The sequence below is a fragment of the Engystomops pustulosus genome, chromosome 2, assembly GCF_040894005.1.
Source record: "Engystomops pustulosus chromosome 2, aEngPut4.maternal, whole genome shotgun sequence".
NCBI classification, from domain to species: Eukaryota; Metazoa; Chordata; class Amphibia; order Anura; family Leptodactylidae; genus Engystomops; species Engystomops pustulosus.
The window spans coordinates 164538776-164557755 of record NC_092412.1 but is presented as its reverse complement, the minus strand read 5'-3'; the positions used below and the strand labels follow the sequence as shown (position 1 = coordinate 164557755).

Below are 18980 nucleotides of genomic sequence, written 5' to 3'. Positions count from 1 at the left end.
CTCAGCTTCCAAGTGACTTTGAAAGGCCTATATGTAAAACCCCATAAATTACCCCACTATAGAAACTTCAACCCTCAACGTATGTCAAACAACTTCTATTAAGTCTATTAACCCTTTAAGTGTTTCACATGGGTTTAAACAATATGAACCTGCAATTTAGAAACTTTGGAATTTTGGGGGAAAATACATTAATTTAGGCCAAAACTGACAGTTTCATAATAAATTAAATGATGAAACGTTCTGCAAAATATGATGCCCAATTTCTTCCAAGTGTAGCGATACCCCATATGTGGGGTATCTCCTGTACTGGCGCAAGGCCGGGCATAGAATGAAAGCAGCGCCATTCACAGCAGATTTGTATTGTCACAATGTACATGCTATAAATTTACATTTTGGTAATGTGAACATATGAGGGCTTATTATTTGCGGGGTGAGAAACACTTGTAAAAATAATTAATTTTGGGGGCCTATAGCTAATTCATGAGATTTTATTAACTATTTAAAGGGGGACACAAACAAAATCATAAATTAATTATAGTGAGCAAAACCAATATTGGAGGAAATCGCATTGTTTTTACTATCGACAACTTTTCAGGGCCATAACTTCTGTATTTTTCTGTTGTCAAATCTGGTTGAGGGCTTGTTTTTTGCGAAAAGAGTTGTTATTTTCAGTCGTATCATATTAAAGCGCATAACTTTTTTTAATCACTTTTTAGAACAATTTTTGTGAGGTGTTTGATAAAAAATTGTATATTACAGGAATTTTTTGTGTTTTTTTTATATCGTTCACCGAGCGGGATCAATATTGATTAAGATTTATTGTACAGTTTAATACTGATATGGTGATACCAAATATGTACAGTTTTGGGGGTTTTTGTGTTTTATATACTTTATTTGCATTTTATGTGCAACTGGGGAGATTATGGGACTTTTATTTTATTTATTTAATAATATAAATATAATAATGATTTTTACTTTTTCTTTACATTTTTTACACATTCTATATTTGGGCTTGAACAAGTATTCATCTGATCGCTTGTTCAAGCCATTACACTGCAATACACTTGTAATGCAGTGTATAGTGTAAGTAACTAAGCATGCTTGCATGAAGTATATGTCTATAAACTCTTTAATGCAATTTTGAAAATGGGGCAAGTGTCTGCTTTCAGAAAATATGTGGTTTGTTGGGTTTACTTTGATTCTTTCTGCTGTAATTTCGAATTAATTTTTTAACGTCAAAATTGTAAAAATTGCTCTGATTAGTAACGAGACAAAATATCCAGAAATACTGGGCGGTGAAAGGATTAATACTAGAGATGAGCGAGCACTAAAATGCTCGGGTACTCGTTATTCGAGACGAACATTTCCCGATGCTCGAGTGCTCGTCTCAAATAACGAGCCCCATTGAAGTCAATGGGAGACTCGAGCATTTTTCAAGGGGACCAAGGCTCTGTACAGGGAAGCTTGGCCAAACACCTGGGAACCTCAGAAAAGGATGGAAACACCACGGAAATGGACAGGAAACAGCAGGGGCAGCATGCATGGATGCCTCTGAGGCTGCTTAAATCGCACCATTATGCCAAAATTATGTGCAACAGCATGGCCATGACAGAGTGACCGAATGAGGCTAGATAGCATCTAAAACATGCAATAATTGACCCTGACACTATAGGGGACGGCATGCAGAGGCAGTGGCAGCAGTGGCAGGCTAGAGAGTGTCATGGCGACATACCCTAAATGGACTCAGGTTTCACCAAAGGAAACCTGAGTCCTTTGAGCAAGAAGCGCTGAAATGATTTCCTATGTGAACAAAAGGTTGACGGTATATTTAGTCGATAACACAGCATGGTGGCAACATAGTGACCAAGTTCCAAAACATATCTGGTGAAACACCCGAAAAATTAGCCTGACACAGCTCTTTTGATAAGGGGACGACATGTGGAGGCAGCCATGGAGACGACTTCCATGATTAAGAGCGACAGTATGGGGTATTCATATTGCGCTGCTATGATTGCAACTTCAGGTCTCCAGCATGGCGGCGACAGAGTTCCACTATGTATCTGGTGAAACACCTGAAAATTCTGCCTAACACAGCTCGTTTGATAAGGGGACGATGTATAGAGGCAGTGAAGTAGTAGTAGATTAAAGGTGCTGTAGTTAAAACTATGTTAGTTGGATCTTGGGATGGAGCTGGCGCTCCGCTGCCAGGCGAGCTTTCGCCAATCCAAGCCCCTGTCTCTAGGCTACTCCCAAACCGCACTTCTAAGAACCTTTTGTATAAGATCAAGTGTAGTAGTGTTCATATAAGTTTGGGTTATGGCGGGTGAGGGGAATGTAAACAGATGCGCAAGAAGCACTGAAATAATATCGGTAAATGATAAAAGTTTGCCAGTATATTTTGTAGATTACACAGCAGGGTGGCGACAAAGTTAATAAGTTTGATGTGGGAGCCATGAAAACAACCCAAAATTCTGCCTGACACAGCTCGTTTGATAAGGGGACCATGTATGGAGGCAGCTATATGGACGACTTTTGGAGGCAGCTATGGCGATGACGTGTGGAGGTAGCAATGGAGACAACGTGTGGAGGCAGCTAAAAAGACGACGTGTGGAGGCTGCTATGGAGACAATTTAATTTGGATAGTGCCTGTATGTGGCAGTCCAAAAACGTTTTCAAACCAGAGGAGCAGGTAGGTGGTCCTCCAGAAAAATTAAATACATAGAGTACTATAGCTAGAGCCAGTTGTCCCTGGCAAAAAATAGCCAGTTTCCTCTGCTTTAGTGTACAAAGAGGAGAAGAAGGAGGAAAATGAGGAGGAGGAGTGCATACATTATTGAGGTTGAGCTTCTTACACCTGGTGGAGAATGGAAATCCAGGCTTTATTCATCTTGATAAGCGTCAGCCTGTCAGTCAACAAGTGTGTACGCTTATCGGTGATGATGCCACCAGCTGCACTGAAACCCGCTCAGACAACACGCTAGCGCCAGGGCAGGCAAGAACCTCCAAGGCATACAGCGCCAGTTCGTGCCACATGTCCAGCTTTGAAACCCAGTAGTTGTAGGGAGCTGTGTGATCATTTAGGATGATGGTATGGTCAGCTACGTACTCCCTCACCATCTTTCTGTAAAGATCAGCCCTACTCTGCCGAGACTGGGGACAGGTGACCGTGTCTTGCTGGGGTGACATAAAACTGGCAAAGGCCTTGTAAAGCGTACCCCTGCCAGTGCTGGACAAGCTGCCTGCTCGCCTACTCTCCCTCGCTACGTGTCCCACAGAAGTACGCCCTCTGCCGCTAGCGCTGTCAGAAGGGAAATACTGTTTCAGCTTGTGCACCAGGGCCTACTGGTATTCATGCATTCTCACACTCCTTTCCTCTCCAGGGATGCGAGTGGAAAGATTTTGCTTGTACCGTGGGTCCAGGAGAGTGAATACCCAGTAATCGGTGCTGGAATAAATTCTTTGAACGCGAGGGTCACGGCATAGGCAGCTTAGCATGAAATCTGCCTTATGCGCCAGAGTACCAACGCGCAAGAATTCACTCCCCTCACTGGCCTGACTCTCCATTTCCTCCTCCTCCAACTCCTCTTCTTCTGCCCATACACGCTGAACAGTGAAGGACTGAACAATGGTCCCCTCTTTTGTCTCGCCAACATTCTCCTCCTCTTCCACCTCATCCTCCTCCACCTCCTCCGATATGCGCTCAGAAACAGACCTGAGGGTGCTTTGGCTATCAACAAAGGCATCTTCTTCCCCTGTCTCTTGTGACGAGCGCAAAGCTTCCGACTTCATGCTGACCAGAGAGTTTTTCAACAGGCCAAGCAATGGGATGGTGAGGCTGATGATGGTGGCATCGCCACTGACCATCTGTGTTGACTCCTGAAAGTTACTCAGCACCTGACAGATATCAGACATCCACGTCCACTCCTCATTGTAGACTTGAGGAAGCTGACTGACCTGACTACCAGTTCTGGTGGAAGTTGACATCTGGCAGTCTACAATCGCTCTGCTCTGCTGGTAAACTCTGGATAACATGGTTAATGTTGAATTCCACCTCGTGGGCATGTCGCACAACAGTCGGTGAGAGGGCAGTTGGAGGCGGCGCTGCGATGCCCTGAGAATGGCAGCATCTGTGCTGGACTTCCTGAAATGCGCACAGATGCGGCGCACAGACAGATTGGGGTATGTCTTGAGGAAACGCTGAACTATGAGATTTAACACAAAAGGTGCCAGGCATGGCACATGTGTCAGTCTGCCGAGTTGCAGAGCCGCCACCAGGTTACGGCCGTTGTCATACACAACCATGCCTGGCTTCAGGTTCAGCGGTGCCAGCCACAGATCAGTCTGCGCCATGATGCCCTGTAATAGCTCTTGGGCGGTGTGTCTTTTATCGCCTAGGCTCAGCAGTTTGAGCACCGCCTGCTGTCGCTTAGCGATGGCACTGCTGCTGTGCCTAGAGCTACCGACTGATGGCGCCATGCCCACGGATGGTAATTCGGAGGAGGAGGTGGAGGAGGGGTGGGAGGAGGAGGAGGCATAGTAGGCCTGAGAGACCTGGACCGAGTTAGGCCCCGCAATCCTCGGCGTCGGCAGTATATGACCAGCCGCAGGGTCAGACTCGGTCCCAGCCTCCACCAAGTTAACCCAATGTGCTGTCAGCGATATATAGTGGCCCTGCCCGGGAGCACTCGTCCACGTATCCGTGGTCAGGTGGACCTTGTCAGAAACGGCGTTGGTCAGGGCACGGATGATGTTGTCTGACACGTGCTGGTGAAAGGCTGGGACGGCACATCGGGAAAAGTAGTGGCGGCTGGGGACCGAATACCGAGGGTCGACCGCCGCCATGAGGTTGCGAAAGGCCTCGGTCTCTACCAGCCTATAGGGCAGCATCTCCAGGCTAAGTAATCTGGAGATGTGGACGTTGAGGGCTTGGGCGTGTGGGTGGGTTGCACTATACTTCCTTTTGCGCTCCAGCGTCTGGGGTATGGAGAGCTGAACGCTGGTGGATGCTGTGGAGGCGAAGATGGGGTTTTCGCACAGGAGGTGTTTGGGCCGGGGTCCTGGGCAGGGGGTGACTAGCAGATGACACAGGGGAAGGAGCAGTGGTGTGCCCGGCCGGAGGTGAACGGGCTTGGTGCCATTGAGTGAGGTGTTTAGCATTCATATGCCTGCGCATACTGGTGGTAGTTAAGCTAGTAGTGGTGGAACCCCTGCTGATCCTGGTTTGGCACAGGTTGCACACCACAGTCCGTCGGTCATCCGATGTTTCTTTAAAGAACCTCCAGACTTCTGAAAATCTAGCCCTCGCCACGGGAGCTTGACTACGGGCAACATTTGGCGCTGATGCACCAGCTCTGGCCCTGCCTCTCCATCTGGCCCCACCACTGCCTCTTCCAACCTGTTCTGGTATAGGACTTGCCTCCGTCTCAGAAGCACTGTGTTCACCCGGCCTATCAACCCAGCTTGGGTCTGTCACCTCATCATCCTCCGATCCCTCAGTCTGCTCCCCCCTCGGACTTCCTGTCCTGACAACAACTTCACCACTGTCTGACAACTGTGTCTCCTCATCGTCCGACACCTCTTTACACACTTCTTCCACTGTGTCAATAATGTCATTACCCACAGACTGCGACCGGTGGAAAACCTGGGCATCGGAAAAGAGCTCAGCAGCAACCGGACAAGTGGTTTGTGACTCTGGGAAGGGTCCAGAAAACAGTTCCTCAGAGTATGCCGGTTCAAATGCCAAATTTTCCTTGGAGGGGGCAGACTGGGGGGAAGGAGGCTGAGGTGGAGGATTGCTGATTTCGGTGACATGGGTGGACTGCGTAGGAGACTGATTGGTGGACAAATGGCTAGAAGCATTGTCCGCAATCCACAACATCATCTGTTCGCACTGTTCTGGCCTCAACAGTGCTCTACCACAAGTTCCAGTAACTTGAGACATGAACCTAGGGAGTGTAGCTCTGCGGCGTTCCCCTGCTCCCTCATCAGCAGGTGGTGTCTCACCCCGCCCCGGACCACGGCCTCTGACCCCTGCAGTAGTTGGACGCCCTCGTCCTCTACCCCTACCCCTAGCCCTTGGGTTCAACATTTTCAAAATTAAAGTGTAAACTGTAAATTTTTTGTGTTTTTTTTGTGGTTTTTTTTTTTTTAACAAAACAATCAGAGGAAATCACACAGCAACCACAAAAGATGATGATGATTGCTATAGGTGTTTGAGATGGATATGTGTGTCACTAGGAGCTAAATAGAACGTTCGCAAGTCTCCCTGCAAATTCGTCACAATATGGTACTAGCTGCACTACTAGTGCCAGCAAGCCCAGCCACAAGCAAACAAAAAAATATATATTCTAGCCCCCTAACAAGGGCTGTTGGGTTCTTGTAGACTCACTCTTGCCTAACAGTAAGCTAATATAACATCCTAACGCTATCCCTGCAGCAGGTCTCTCCTTAACGGCATCCAGACAAAGAATGATGCGAGCAGCGCGGGCAGGGGCTAGTCTATTCCAGGGTCACCTGATCAGGCCAGCCAACCACTGCTATCGACGTGTAAGTGTACCACGTCATGCTAGGTGGAGTGCAGAGTCTCCTGGCTTGTGATTGGCTCTGTTTCTGGCTGCCCAAAAATCAAAACACCGGGAGATGCCATTTTCTCGAGTTGGCAAAATATTCGTCACGAGTGTGTTCGCTCATCTCTAGATGTAAACATAAAACATAATCTAGATTGCACTTGGGTTTATGTGGAGTTTGATTTGCGCGTGTGGCTTTTGTACTGCCAGGCCATTTATGTGGCATTTGCGTTGCATTTGCATTTATGTGGCATTTTTATCGTGTTTATGTTGCATTTGTATGGATGCCATGTTTGCATTTTATGTATCGTTTGCGTCACATATGTGCGTTTATGTCTCCATTGTGTTTACATGCCGTTTGCACACGGAGAGTGCTTTTACGTGGTGTTAGCATTGCGTATACATAGCGTTTGTATGGCATATGCATTTACATGGCCTGTGTTTACATTTACATGGTGTTCATAGGTCATTTACATGGAGTTTGCATTTACATGGCATTTACATTACATGTGTTTCCCACTCACATCACAATTTGTAAAAGTTTTGTGTAAACATGGTGTAAATGCAATGTTAACTGAATATTAGCAGAACGCATGAACACAGCATCTAAATGAGAATATAGAGATCACAAACTGCCTGCCAGTGATTGGACAGTATGAGAGAAGATTAGCATAAAACATGCCTCTATCTCCAACTCCTTCTGACAGAACACAAATTAGAATGGTCAAATACTGTGACTGATATCTCTGCAACTGTTAGGGCTAGAAGGAAAATTCATAACGGTATGCTCCACATGTGTGATATGGTTAAAGGTCCTCTTTTAGGAGTTTTGGACTCAATTCTCTGACACCTCCCATGTATTCTTTGGGTCACTTTTATTAGGTATTAGTAGATTTAAAGAAAAAAAATTCCTTTGTACAAAAAGAAATTACCATTTTACCAAATTATGGGTCCAATAACTTTTTTATACTTGTGTACTGAGCTGAGGTGTCATTTTTTACAGTACATGCTGGCATTTTAATTTATATCAATTTGGGACCTTTTTGGGAAATTTTATGGATGGAAAAATGGCAAAAAAGTGGAGGTTTGGATATTTGGTTGCCATTTTCCTTTACAGTGCTCACGGTCTGGATAATCTTTTGTATATTTTGATCAAACGGGCATTTTGGGACATGATGATACCTAATATGTTTATGATTTTAACTGTTGATTTTTATATTTGTTCTAATGAAAGGGATTTTTTTTCCCTATTTTTTTATAAATATATTTATATTTTTACGACAATTGTAGAATATAGTAATTTTGCTGCTTATTTCTAATAGCTCGGCAGGCTATTAGAGATCAATATCCATGGCAAGCCTAGGAGTCTGTATGAGACTGTAGGCTACCGTGGCAACTGATCAGTGCCTTCCAAAGACATCATGGGGATCGCCAATTATCCATCCAAGATGGCTTCTCCCACCAGCAGTGCTGTTGGGTGCTGCAGTCGAACAGGTTCACTGCCGCATTCATTGCAAATACAGACACCCCCTGCAGCACCACAATGTTATAGTACATTGTGGTGTGTGAAGGGGTTAAAGATCAATTTTTGTCCTTAAACTAACCAAAATTTTATTCCACTTACTAAAGGTGAACATGACCCTAATTTAATAATGATCCTAGAAAAATTGCACATAGCAACATAATGCAGTATAGTTCACACTACTGTGGGGAATAACTCTGGTAGACACTATGTAGCTGTGCAGGAATCAGGGATACACACAGGTTTAATTCCGTAAGGACACAGCCAGTTTATAACGTAAAGGTGTATTCTCGTTGGGCATCCACATTCAGTTTCATTAATCTGCCATATATAAACATTTCTTAAATTAGATGTCATTAAAAAAATGTACCAGTGTGAAGATAATTTCTCATAAATGTAGTAATATGGTCCCTTAGAGACAAGACTGTCTCCCTGGATATGGCCATTTCAATATGAAATGTACGGGAGTTACTACAGGTCCCACAGCCGTCCTGTGGTAATGATTGCTGAAGGCAAATGGTTCGGACAGGACTCAATAGCGCATGTCTGGCCACCGCAGCCAAAATGTGAGGAAGCCATCTCATTTCTAAGAGACAACACGACTACATTTATGAGAAATTATCTTCACACTGGAAATTTTTTTAATAACATCCAATTGAAGAAATGCTTACATATAGCAAATGAATTAAATTAAAATTTAAATGCCCAGATGGGAATACCTTTTTAAAGGCTCAGTCCTATATTTGGGATTCTGACATGTGTCGCTTTATATGGTCATAACTTTTGAACACTTCTGAGATTCTTTTTTCCTCACATGTTGTACTTCATTTTAGTGGATGAGTTTTGCATTTATTTACAAAAAAAGAAAAAAATTATGCATTTTTTAAAAAATGTGCCATTTTCGAAATTCTAAATCATTGCGTTTTCAGGCAGATAGATTTACCACCTAAATACGTTGCTGAATAACATTTCCCATATGTCTACTTTACAGTCATCATTTTTGAACTGTCTGGATTATTCATTTTGAACAAAACAAGAAATGTCAAACTGGCACTGCAGTCACTGGAGAAAAAAAAAAACAGACTTTTACTTCTGGAGAACCACAAGTCCGAGGAAACGATTAGCTCAGTCAAACGGTGGTGCAAACAAGACAGGGAGTTCATGTATATAAATCTCTTCAGAAGAAAAAGAAAACTTGTGCACTCACCACAAGCTGTGAATATCTTTTTATTCAAGTCATACAGGGAGCAAAATTATGGCAGACACCAGTGAACAACGGACCGTTTCGCACTTCCTGCACTTCTTCCCAAAGAGTGCACAAGTTTTCTTTTTCTTCTGAAGAGATAGTTTATTTTGATGTCACGCGGCTTACAAATCAAATACGATTTTCTGTATTTTCAGAATTGACTATTTTGGGGATAAATACTGTTTAAATGAAATTTTACATATTTAACATCAAAACCCCCTATATAATCAACTCATTTTCAAATCTGCACCCCTCAACCTATCAGAAACAGCTTTTAGGAAGATTGTTAACCCCTTGAGATCTTCATAGTAATTACATCAAAATGGAGGTGGAATTTAGAATGGTCAAATTGTGTTGTTTATACGTTCATTTAGCCCTAAAATTTACACATTTCCAAAAGATAAAAAGAGAAAACCCACCTTACAATTTGTTATGCAATTTCTCCCGAGTACAGAGACCCCCCTCCCCCCCACATGTGGCCGTTACTTGTTTTATGGGTGCACAGTGAGGCGCATAAGGAAAGGAGCACCCTACAGCTGCCATGATTTTAGTTTTCTTATTGGCCCCTTTTGTAGGCTATAAAATTTTGGCTTCTTCGTTATTGGGGCCATATGATGGCTTTTTTTTTTTGCGGGACGAGGTGGTTTTTCCAGTGTTACCATTTTGGGGTTGGTATTCCCTATTGGAACTTTTTTTTGAGGGCAGGAGTAAAACAGCATCATTTCTGTACTGGATTTTTTACTTTTTTTTTTCGTGTGCACTGTGTAGCCTAATAATCACGTTACCTTTATTCTATGCGATACGATTACGGGTATATCATATTTGAATATTTTTTCTTACATTTTACTAAATTTGCAAAATAAAACCTAATGTGGGGAAAAATCTATCATTTTTGCATTGCTGTCTTCCAAGTGGCATAACATATTTATTTTTTTGGCTGTGGAGTTGGTTGATGGCTTATTTTTTGTGGGACATGTTGTACTTTGCAATAGTGTCATTCAGGAGTACATATGTTTTTTTGATCACTTTTTATTGCTTTTTTTGTGGGATTCAATTGGTAAAAATCTTATTTTTATCAGTTTTTTTAAACCGTGTTCATCGTGCGGGTTCAATAATTATTCTACGGGTTGTTACGGACATGTTGATACTATATATGTGGGGTTTGTGTTATGATGTAGACTTTTTTTAGTGTTTTTTTTTTAGTGTTTTTAGTGTTTAGTGTATATTTGTGTTGTATATATATATATTTCGAACATGGGATATGAACAAGCAATCATCTGATTGCTTGTTCATGATAATACTCTGCAATACTGATGTATTGCAGGGTATTAGCAGTGTCAGCCTATGCACATGCCATCTTTCAGGTAGCGCCTACAGGCAGCTCTGGGGTCCTGAACGGACCCCAGGGCTGCCATAACAACGATCGGTGCCCCCGAAAACTGTGCAGGTGGGGGAGGTGTGATCATGGGGGAAAAAGACCACCCCAAAGGCATGTTTAATACCGTGGTTGTGCTGCCTGCAGCATTTAAAAGGGTTAACCAACCACAATCGGAGCCCCAGCACCTGGTGTGTCCCGATGTCGGTTCAGCTCAGATCTTGAGCTGAACCGGCATCATATATATCGGACGCAGAGCACTAAGTCATTGCATATATATCGGACATTGAGTGCCAAGACGTTAAAGTTTTATTCACACTTCAATGTCAATGCCCACTGCCTACAACAATAACAAAATTTAACAATGCATGCACCTATACAGACACTCAGTTAACTTTGCTGTGTCACCAGCCTTTAGTTCTCCTCACCTACTGCTTCTGGCCTGCAGTCGAAATCATCCTCTAACGAGCCCTGTGAGCTGAACCTGTGGGCTTTACAGAAACCTAGGACCGAAGCCCGGATGGAGTAGACATCCCACTAGCAGCCTACTCCTACTCCATAATAAGCAGGTATCTATGCTAGCTAGGCCAACATAGACCAAACAGACTACTCCTACTTACCACATGTCTGTATTAACACTTGGGTTACTGCAGACAAATTCAGGGCTTTTACCATGCACCTTTCATCTGCCTGTAGGACAGATAGCGGTTCTCCCAAACAACACTTCTCACTTTCTCACATACCCTATGCCTCAGTTCAGACCCACTGGGCCGAACTCCTCACATTAAACAATGCATCCAGGAAAAGACATCCGCATTGCCCTGCAGTTTCCTGGCTTTGTGCTCCACTGTGAAACTGAAATTTTTGGAGGGACAAGAACCACCTAGTTATCCTCACATTCTTCTCCTTAATTCTACTCATCCAAGTAAGGGGAGAGTGGTCAGTTATAAGACAGAACTGTCATCCCCACAGGTAGTACCTTAGGGACTCTAATTCCCATTTAATCGGCAGCCATTCATTTTCTACTATACTGTAATTTTTCTCTGCTGGCATGAGTTTTCTGCTCAGGTAGGTAATGGGGTGTTCCTCTCCATTCACCTCCCGAGGCAGGAAAGCTCCCAGCCCTACATCTGACGCATCCGTCTGCACAATAAACTCTTTCTTGAAGTTTGGCATAATGAGGAAGGGAGATCTACACAACACCGACTTCAATACCTGAAAAGCGCTTTTTGCTTGTTCATTCCACTGCACCATGACAGATCTTTTACCCTTCCGCAGGGGAGCAGATAGTGTGGCAAAGTTGGGTAAAAACCATCTGTAGTACCTACCAATGCCCAGGAATCCAAAGTAACAAAAGGAAGCAGCTTGGGGTGAGCCGTATTACTTTTCTTTTTTACTTTTGATTGCTGTAATGCCTAGGAATTCCCTGACTTGTTTGGTGTTCAAATGTTCAGGCCAACCCTGGATAGTGTTGATCTTGTTGACCAGAGGTTTAATTATTCCTCGACCAATCACATAACCTAAATAGTGCATCTCCTCCATTCCCAGAGCACATTTTTGGGGGTTTGCTGTCAGGCCGGCTGCCCTTAGAAAGTTTACTTCAGCCTGTACCTTGGCCAAGTGACTCTCCCACTCATGGCTAAAGATGATGATATCATCCAGATAGGCTGAGACGTATCTCCTATGCGGCTTTAACATGGGGGGGCCTACTAACTTTTGTACTCCTCAGTAACCCATAGTTTCAGCATCTTCTGAAGTGCCTCTGAAGTGGCGTGTCCACGAGCCTCAGGGACTCAGTATGGCCTTGATCTTACCTTTAATCCTGGCTCAGTGATAATATCATGTTTAATTACAGACGTGTATCTGGGCAACTCTGAGATCATATCTGTATTTCTTGCTACAAACTCTCAAGGCTCTTGCTGGTGTCCTTTGGTACAGGTATTTGCTATTTCCCTGTTAGGCAAGTTTTGTGCAGTGCAATGATGACTGCACATGTTTCTTAAGAGATAACCATGGTTAACAGAAGAGAAACAATGATGCCAAGCACCAGCCTCCTTTTAAAGTGTCGAATGGTGTGATTCTTACTTAATCATGACAGATTGATCTCCAGCCCTGTCCTCATCAACACCCACACCTGTGTTAATGGAGCAATCACTAAAACTATGTTAGCTGCTCCTTTTAAGGCAGGCCTGCAATGAAGTTGAAATGTGTTTTGGGGGGAAAAGTTCATTTTCTAGGCAAATATTGATTTGCAATTAATGCTGTTAAGCTGATCACTCTTTATAACATTCTGGAGTATATACAAATTGCCGTTATAAAACATGATGCAGTAGACTTTGTAAAAATTAACATTTGTATCATTCTCAAAACTTTTGGCCATGACTGTAGACCTAGATTGTGGGCAACATTTTTCAATACACTGAAGAGAGACCAGGGTGACATAACAATAATGCATGAGATCCACTTTAAATCACAGAATGTTCCATACTTGCCCATGCTCAACTTTTCACAATGGTTCCACTCATGCTCTCCTGGTTATAAAACTAAAGTTGTCACAGTAACTATTATGAAGAAATACCATTTGTATGTTCTGTCCAACTAGCTGATCCAGATGGCAGATATTTATTACTCAAATGAAAAATAGCTCACACTACTGCAACATCCCCCACCTGGACCTAACCTTTTCCTTGGGGCCTGAAGGCAGCCGGGGACTAGAATATCGAAGTGGCTGGCGGTTGCGGCCTAGGCACACTGTGGTCACATTGCTTGGTATGAGGACCGAAGGGCTGTCCTATAACCTGGCAGGTCTCCAGCAGGTGGTGTGCGCAAGAAATATGGAGGGAGAGGCTGATGTACTGGTTCTCCAAGGGGAAACCCCTGAGTGTCCGTAATATATGTCCCTGGGTGATGGATGGGGAGCCCTTGATGTTACAGCCTTATCCCGGAAGGAACGTAGTGCAAAATAACTCATGGTTCTTTATTAGAACAACTGCAGGCAAACAGCCTAAACAATCTTGGAACAGATTCCGGATTACTGGAGATTCCAGATTACTGGAGTGGTCATGCAGATGCAGTTTGGGATGGAGCTGTGTTCAGTTGTGGAAGCTGCAGCTTTTATGCTGGGTTTAGCTGAGTGTTATTGCTGATGGTGCACAGACACCGTTTCTCTCCACTGTGACAGAATGTGCTCTATAGTGAGAGCTGAGGCCTAAGAGGCCTGTGGTAAGAGCATGTGCTCTCAGTGGTTTCTGGAACTCAAGAGACCTAGATCCTAAGAGACCTAGCCCTTCCCTGCCCAGGGGTTTTGTTAACCTGGTCAGGTGGTAGCTGACTCTCCAATCACACTCCAGTGTACATGGTGCAATACAATTGGTAGACAGAATCACATCCACTTAACCCTTGTTCAGGCAGAATCTACAGCTGCTTATTAGCTGATAGCCCAGTGTTAAAACTTACTAGAAGGTTCATGACTCCTTCAGACAGCTCCTAACCTGGAGAGGGCGCTGTTCGCAACTACTCCTCTGTCCATGTATTAGCAGGGGTGTTGCTCTACCATCACAACCGCAGGTCGCTATGCTCCAAAATCAGATCAGGCCAAATCAAAGAGGGAATCTGCTTAGGAGGACATTTCTTCCCTGTTGTAATCCTCTTTACAGAAATCAACATTGAAGAAAACATTCTTAAATATACTCAGGATAACATGATGGTTATGTTATATAGAATTGTTCCCCTAAATTCCTTACGTTCCATGGTTGAACTGGACAGACATGTGTCTTTTTTCAACTGTATGAACTATAACAAAATAACACACATTCTCTTATTACAGCAACAAAAATACAGCATTTCACAGATATAATTCTCACCTGTTTCTATCATCCCTGGTGTATACAATTTCGGTTGCCCCAGCATACGACTGTAAATCATCTGATTTTTATGGTCGGGCAGGACAGATTCTTCTCATAAATTACTTCAGCTGTCTGCGCAATGCAGTGTGATCTCTGCCCTTTCCCCTCCTACAAGCTACAGATAATGGGGCAGATTTATCAAGCTGTCTGAAAGTCAGAATATTACTAGTTGCCCGTGGCAACCAATTACAGCTCAGCTTTCATTTTACCAGTGCTCATGAATATTTTAAAGGGGAGCTGTGATTGGTTGCCAAGCTTTCAGACAGCTTGATGAATTTGCCTTGTTTTTCATTTCCATTTTTCACTCCCCACCTTCAAAAATCTATACCTTTTTTATTTTTACACGTAAAAGCTGTGTGACAGCTTGTTTTCTGCGTAACAAATTGCACTGCATAGTGATGATATTGAATATTCCATGCCATGTACTAGGAAGCGTGAAAAAAAATTCCAAATGCAGTGAAAATGGTGAAAAAACGCATTTGCCCCATTTTCTTGTGTGCTTGGATATTACGGCTTTCTCTGAGCGCCCCATATGACATGCCTACATTATTCTTTGGGTTGGTATGATTACGAGGATACCAAATTTGTATAGGTTTTATAATGTTTTCATACATTTACAAAAATGAAAACCTCCTGTACAAAATTTTTATTTTTATTTTGCTAATAACTTTTTTACAAAGCTGTGGGTGGTGTCATTTTTTGCAACATTTGATAATATTTTCAATTATATCATTTTTAGGACTGTACGATCTTTTGATCACGTTTTATAGATTTTTAAAACAAAATAGCCTTGGGTCTTCAAAGAAGACGGAGACGGATCCATGGAGTCCCCGGCTGCCTTCAGGCCCCAAGGAAAAGGTTAGGTCCAGGTGGGGTCGTGAACCAGTTAATGAGTTATTTGCAAGGATGCCAGATAATTGAGGATCACATAGCCAAACTCTCTATCGGCCCCATTAATTTGGGAGGCCTATAAGGTTGTGATCAGAGGTGAATTCATTTTCTTAGGTGCTTTTCATCAAAAGGATTGCACCAGGAAAATCGATCTAGAGCAGATAATGCGGTTGGAAAAGCAACATAAAATTTCCTTAGCTCCTAGCGCTCTGGCAGAACTTAGAATTAAGAGAGATTTATTAAAGTAAAAACTAATTTTGAGAGCCTTAAAATCATTTTTTTATGGCAAGCATAAAGACTATACTCACGCTATTGCCTCTCAGTTCTCAAAATTCTACTTGAGAACTTTACAACTTTACACATTCTTTCTTTCCTTGACTCTCTAAACCTACCTTGTATCCCCCCTGCACAAATAAAATCAGTTACCAAATCCTTTGTGATGAAGGAGCTAGAATCTGCAGTGTCCGACACTCCCGCAAGGCAGGCAAATGAGCTACAGAGCCTCATTATCTTGAATTTTATAATGCTCAGGGATTAAACAAGATATTTTTGCATCAGTGTAACTACAGCATTCTCAAGGTATGTTTGGTTCATAATGCATGAAATCAAATGGTAGATTTTCTTTCAGGTCTTTCTGATGCAACTTATTAATGAGGAACAGGTGGCGTTTGTCCCTTAAAGAGTAGGCAAGGATAACACCATCACAGTCTTGCTTGGTCAAGGAGAGTTCCATTTGCTTTACTTTCAACTGATGCAGAAAATGCCTTTTACTGGGTGAACTGGACCTTCATGCAGTTGGCATTAACTAAATTTGGTATCCTCACTCAATTTGTTGCTAAAATTATATCCCATCCATCAGCGTTAATTAGTGTCAACAGCACAATCTCTCCCTCCTTCCAAATATTATATATATATATATACATACATACATACATATACACACACACACACACACACACATACATACATACACACATAAGGAAAAAGAATAAAAATTCCAAAATGGTGGGTATACATTTGTTAGAACTGGGCCTCAGGTCTCAGTGAAAGAGTGTTCAAATTAATAATGCAATATGACAACAAATGCAAAATGTCATTTCATATTAAAATAGCACCAGTGAATGATAGGCATACACATGTGCACAAAATGGATTTGTATATATATTTTAAAAAGACAATGGATCCAAAATCCTGTAAACCAATGAAGATCCATAAAGTGGGAGTGATAAAATCCTACATAAATGCGTACAAGATCGTCTGCTTACATTGCTCCTGTGGCAAATATTAATAAAAAAAATTACTACTAGTATGCTGCAGACTTCCAGCTCCATATGTAGGAAAATGTTCTTCCCTACAAGATGGCACATATATTTTATACCTGTGTATTTCAGAACATTATTTTCTACCCACAGGTCTTCTTATTAGCTGGAAGAAAACGGAAGAAAAGTAAAACCTCCAATTACTTAATTTCAATTGATCCAACTGATTTGTCACGTGGCGGTGAAAATTTCATAGGAAAGCTGAGGTAAACAAACATTGTTTGTCATATTATAAACATTTCAACTTAACCCCTTCTGGTCTAAGCCATTTTACGGCCCTAGGACCAGACCTGACTTTTAAAATTTGCCCCATGTCATTATAGAAGGTTATACCTTTGTAACGCTTTGACATATCCAGAGGATATTCAGATTGAAGTACAATATCTGACGAGAAAACAAAGTAATAGAAAAATGTAGATGTGTGTTATGTACTTAGTCTTTTGTGTTTAGTTGTGTTTCATGCAGATAGCACCCAAGTAACATTTACTGAATGTCTGCTTTATATTGACATGGCTTTTTATGCATCTTTTCTATTTTTTAGTTTGTTTGGAGGTTCAGAATTATGGGTGCAATTTTTCTCATTTTTATGAAAATCGTGAAAACCCTTATTTAGAGGCACCTGCTCAGTTTTAAGTGCCTAAATAGCAGTAAAACCCCGTAATTATGTCATTTTAGAAACTGCACCCTTAAGGGTGCGTTCACACGTTGCAGTTAAAACTGCATCGCAATCAGCTTTGATGTGGTTTTAGGTGCAGTTTTGTCAATTGAACAGGTGAAAGACATGAACTGAACGAGTGAATTTGATTTTGAAGGGGAAACCTGCTCCACAAATGTCATTCACTCGTTCAGTTCATGTCTTTCACCTGTTCAATTGACAAAACTGCACCTAAAACCACATCAAAGCTGATTGCAATGCAGCTTTAACTGCAACGTGTGACTGCACCCTGAATGAACTTTAAGAAGTGTGTTAACTAGGGGTTTTGCTAGGGTGGTAAAAGATCCGGGACACGGGCATATTTATCGCACTTTCAGCATACCTCCCAACATTTGTGAAAAGGAAAGAGGGACAAAATGCAATCCCCCTAAGCCACACTCCCAATCACTCCCTGGCCACGCCCCAAATTTTAGCCATATTAAAATAATAAAAATCATCTCAATAAAAAAAAAAAAAATTATCCTCATTGGGATTTGAACCCAGAACCTGCAGTGTCCATGTACAATAATAACACAGCGCCTCAACCAACTGAGCTATAACCTCTGTGATTAACAAGGTGGAGAATTTTGGTAACTAAGAACTATGACTATATACTGCCTTGGTATATAGGGAGGGATTTTCTCAGATTATTGTAATTATTGAGACTATTATTATTATTATGGAGATTATTATTATTATTATTGAGATGATTATTATTATTTTTACCATTATTAATAATCATCTCCATAATAATAAAAATAATAAAATTTATAATAATAATAATAATAATAGTCTGAATAATTACAATAATAATCTCTGAGAAGATCCCGCTCTATATATCAGTGCATTAGTCTGTGTCACAGTGTAAATGGCAGATAACACTTCTTAGTTACCAGAAATCCTTAGCTCTGTATCATTGGGCTTATAGCTCAGTTAGTTAAGCTCCTGTCTCTAGTGCAGAGGGTCCCAGGTTCGAATCTCAGCCTGGCCAAAACTTTATGTAATTTAATTAAATAAATAGCTTGTGTCTGGGGAAGCCCTGGAGACCATATATGGACAGATGGTGATCAGACCTGATGACGTGGTCCCTGCTCTCTCTGCTAAGCCCGACACTTCTCTGAAAAGGATCCCCTGCCCGATGTCTGCTCTGGGGAACCCTAGGAGATGCAGTGACCATATATGGACAGATGCTGATCTGAAGCTGATGACGTGGTCCCTGCTCTCTCCGCTAAGCCCGGCACTTCTCTGAAAAGGATTCCCTGCCCGATGTCTGCTCTGGGGAACCCTAGGAGATGCAGTGACCATATATGGACAGATGCTGATCTGAAGCTGATGACGTGGTCCCTGCTCTCTCCGCTAAGCCCGACACTTCTCTGAAAAGGATTCCCTGCCCGATGTCTGTAGAAGCCATTCTGTACTGTGAGTTCAGGCTTTCAAAGTATTTACTATGCGGACACAGCGG

The 18980-nt window shown here is 42.3% G+C and overlaps 1 protein-coding gene across 3 annotated transcripts in view; it reads left to right on the top strand.

The window, feature by feature from the left end:
* Nucleotides 1-18980, top strand: part of TULP1 (TUB like protein 1) — a 264106-nt gene that overhangs the window by 151312 nt on the left and 93814 nt on the right. For all 3 annotated transcript variants that reach the window (XM_072137212.1, XM_072137211.1, XM_072137210.1), the window contains one exon: nt 16918-17030. In XM_072137212.1, the coding sequence (XP_071993313.1) occupies nt 16918-17030 (113 nt within the window). The remainder of the gene's footprint in view (nt 1-16917; nt 17031-18980) is intronic.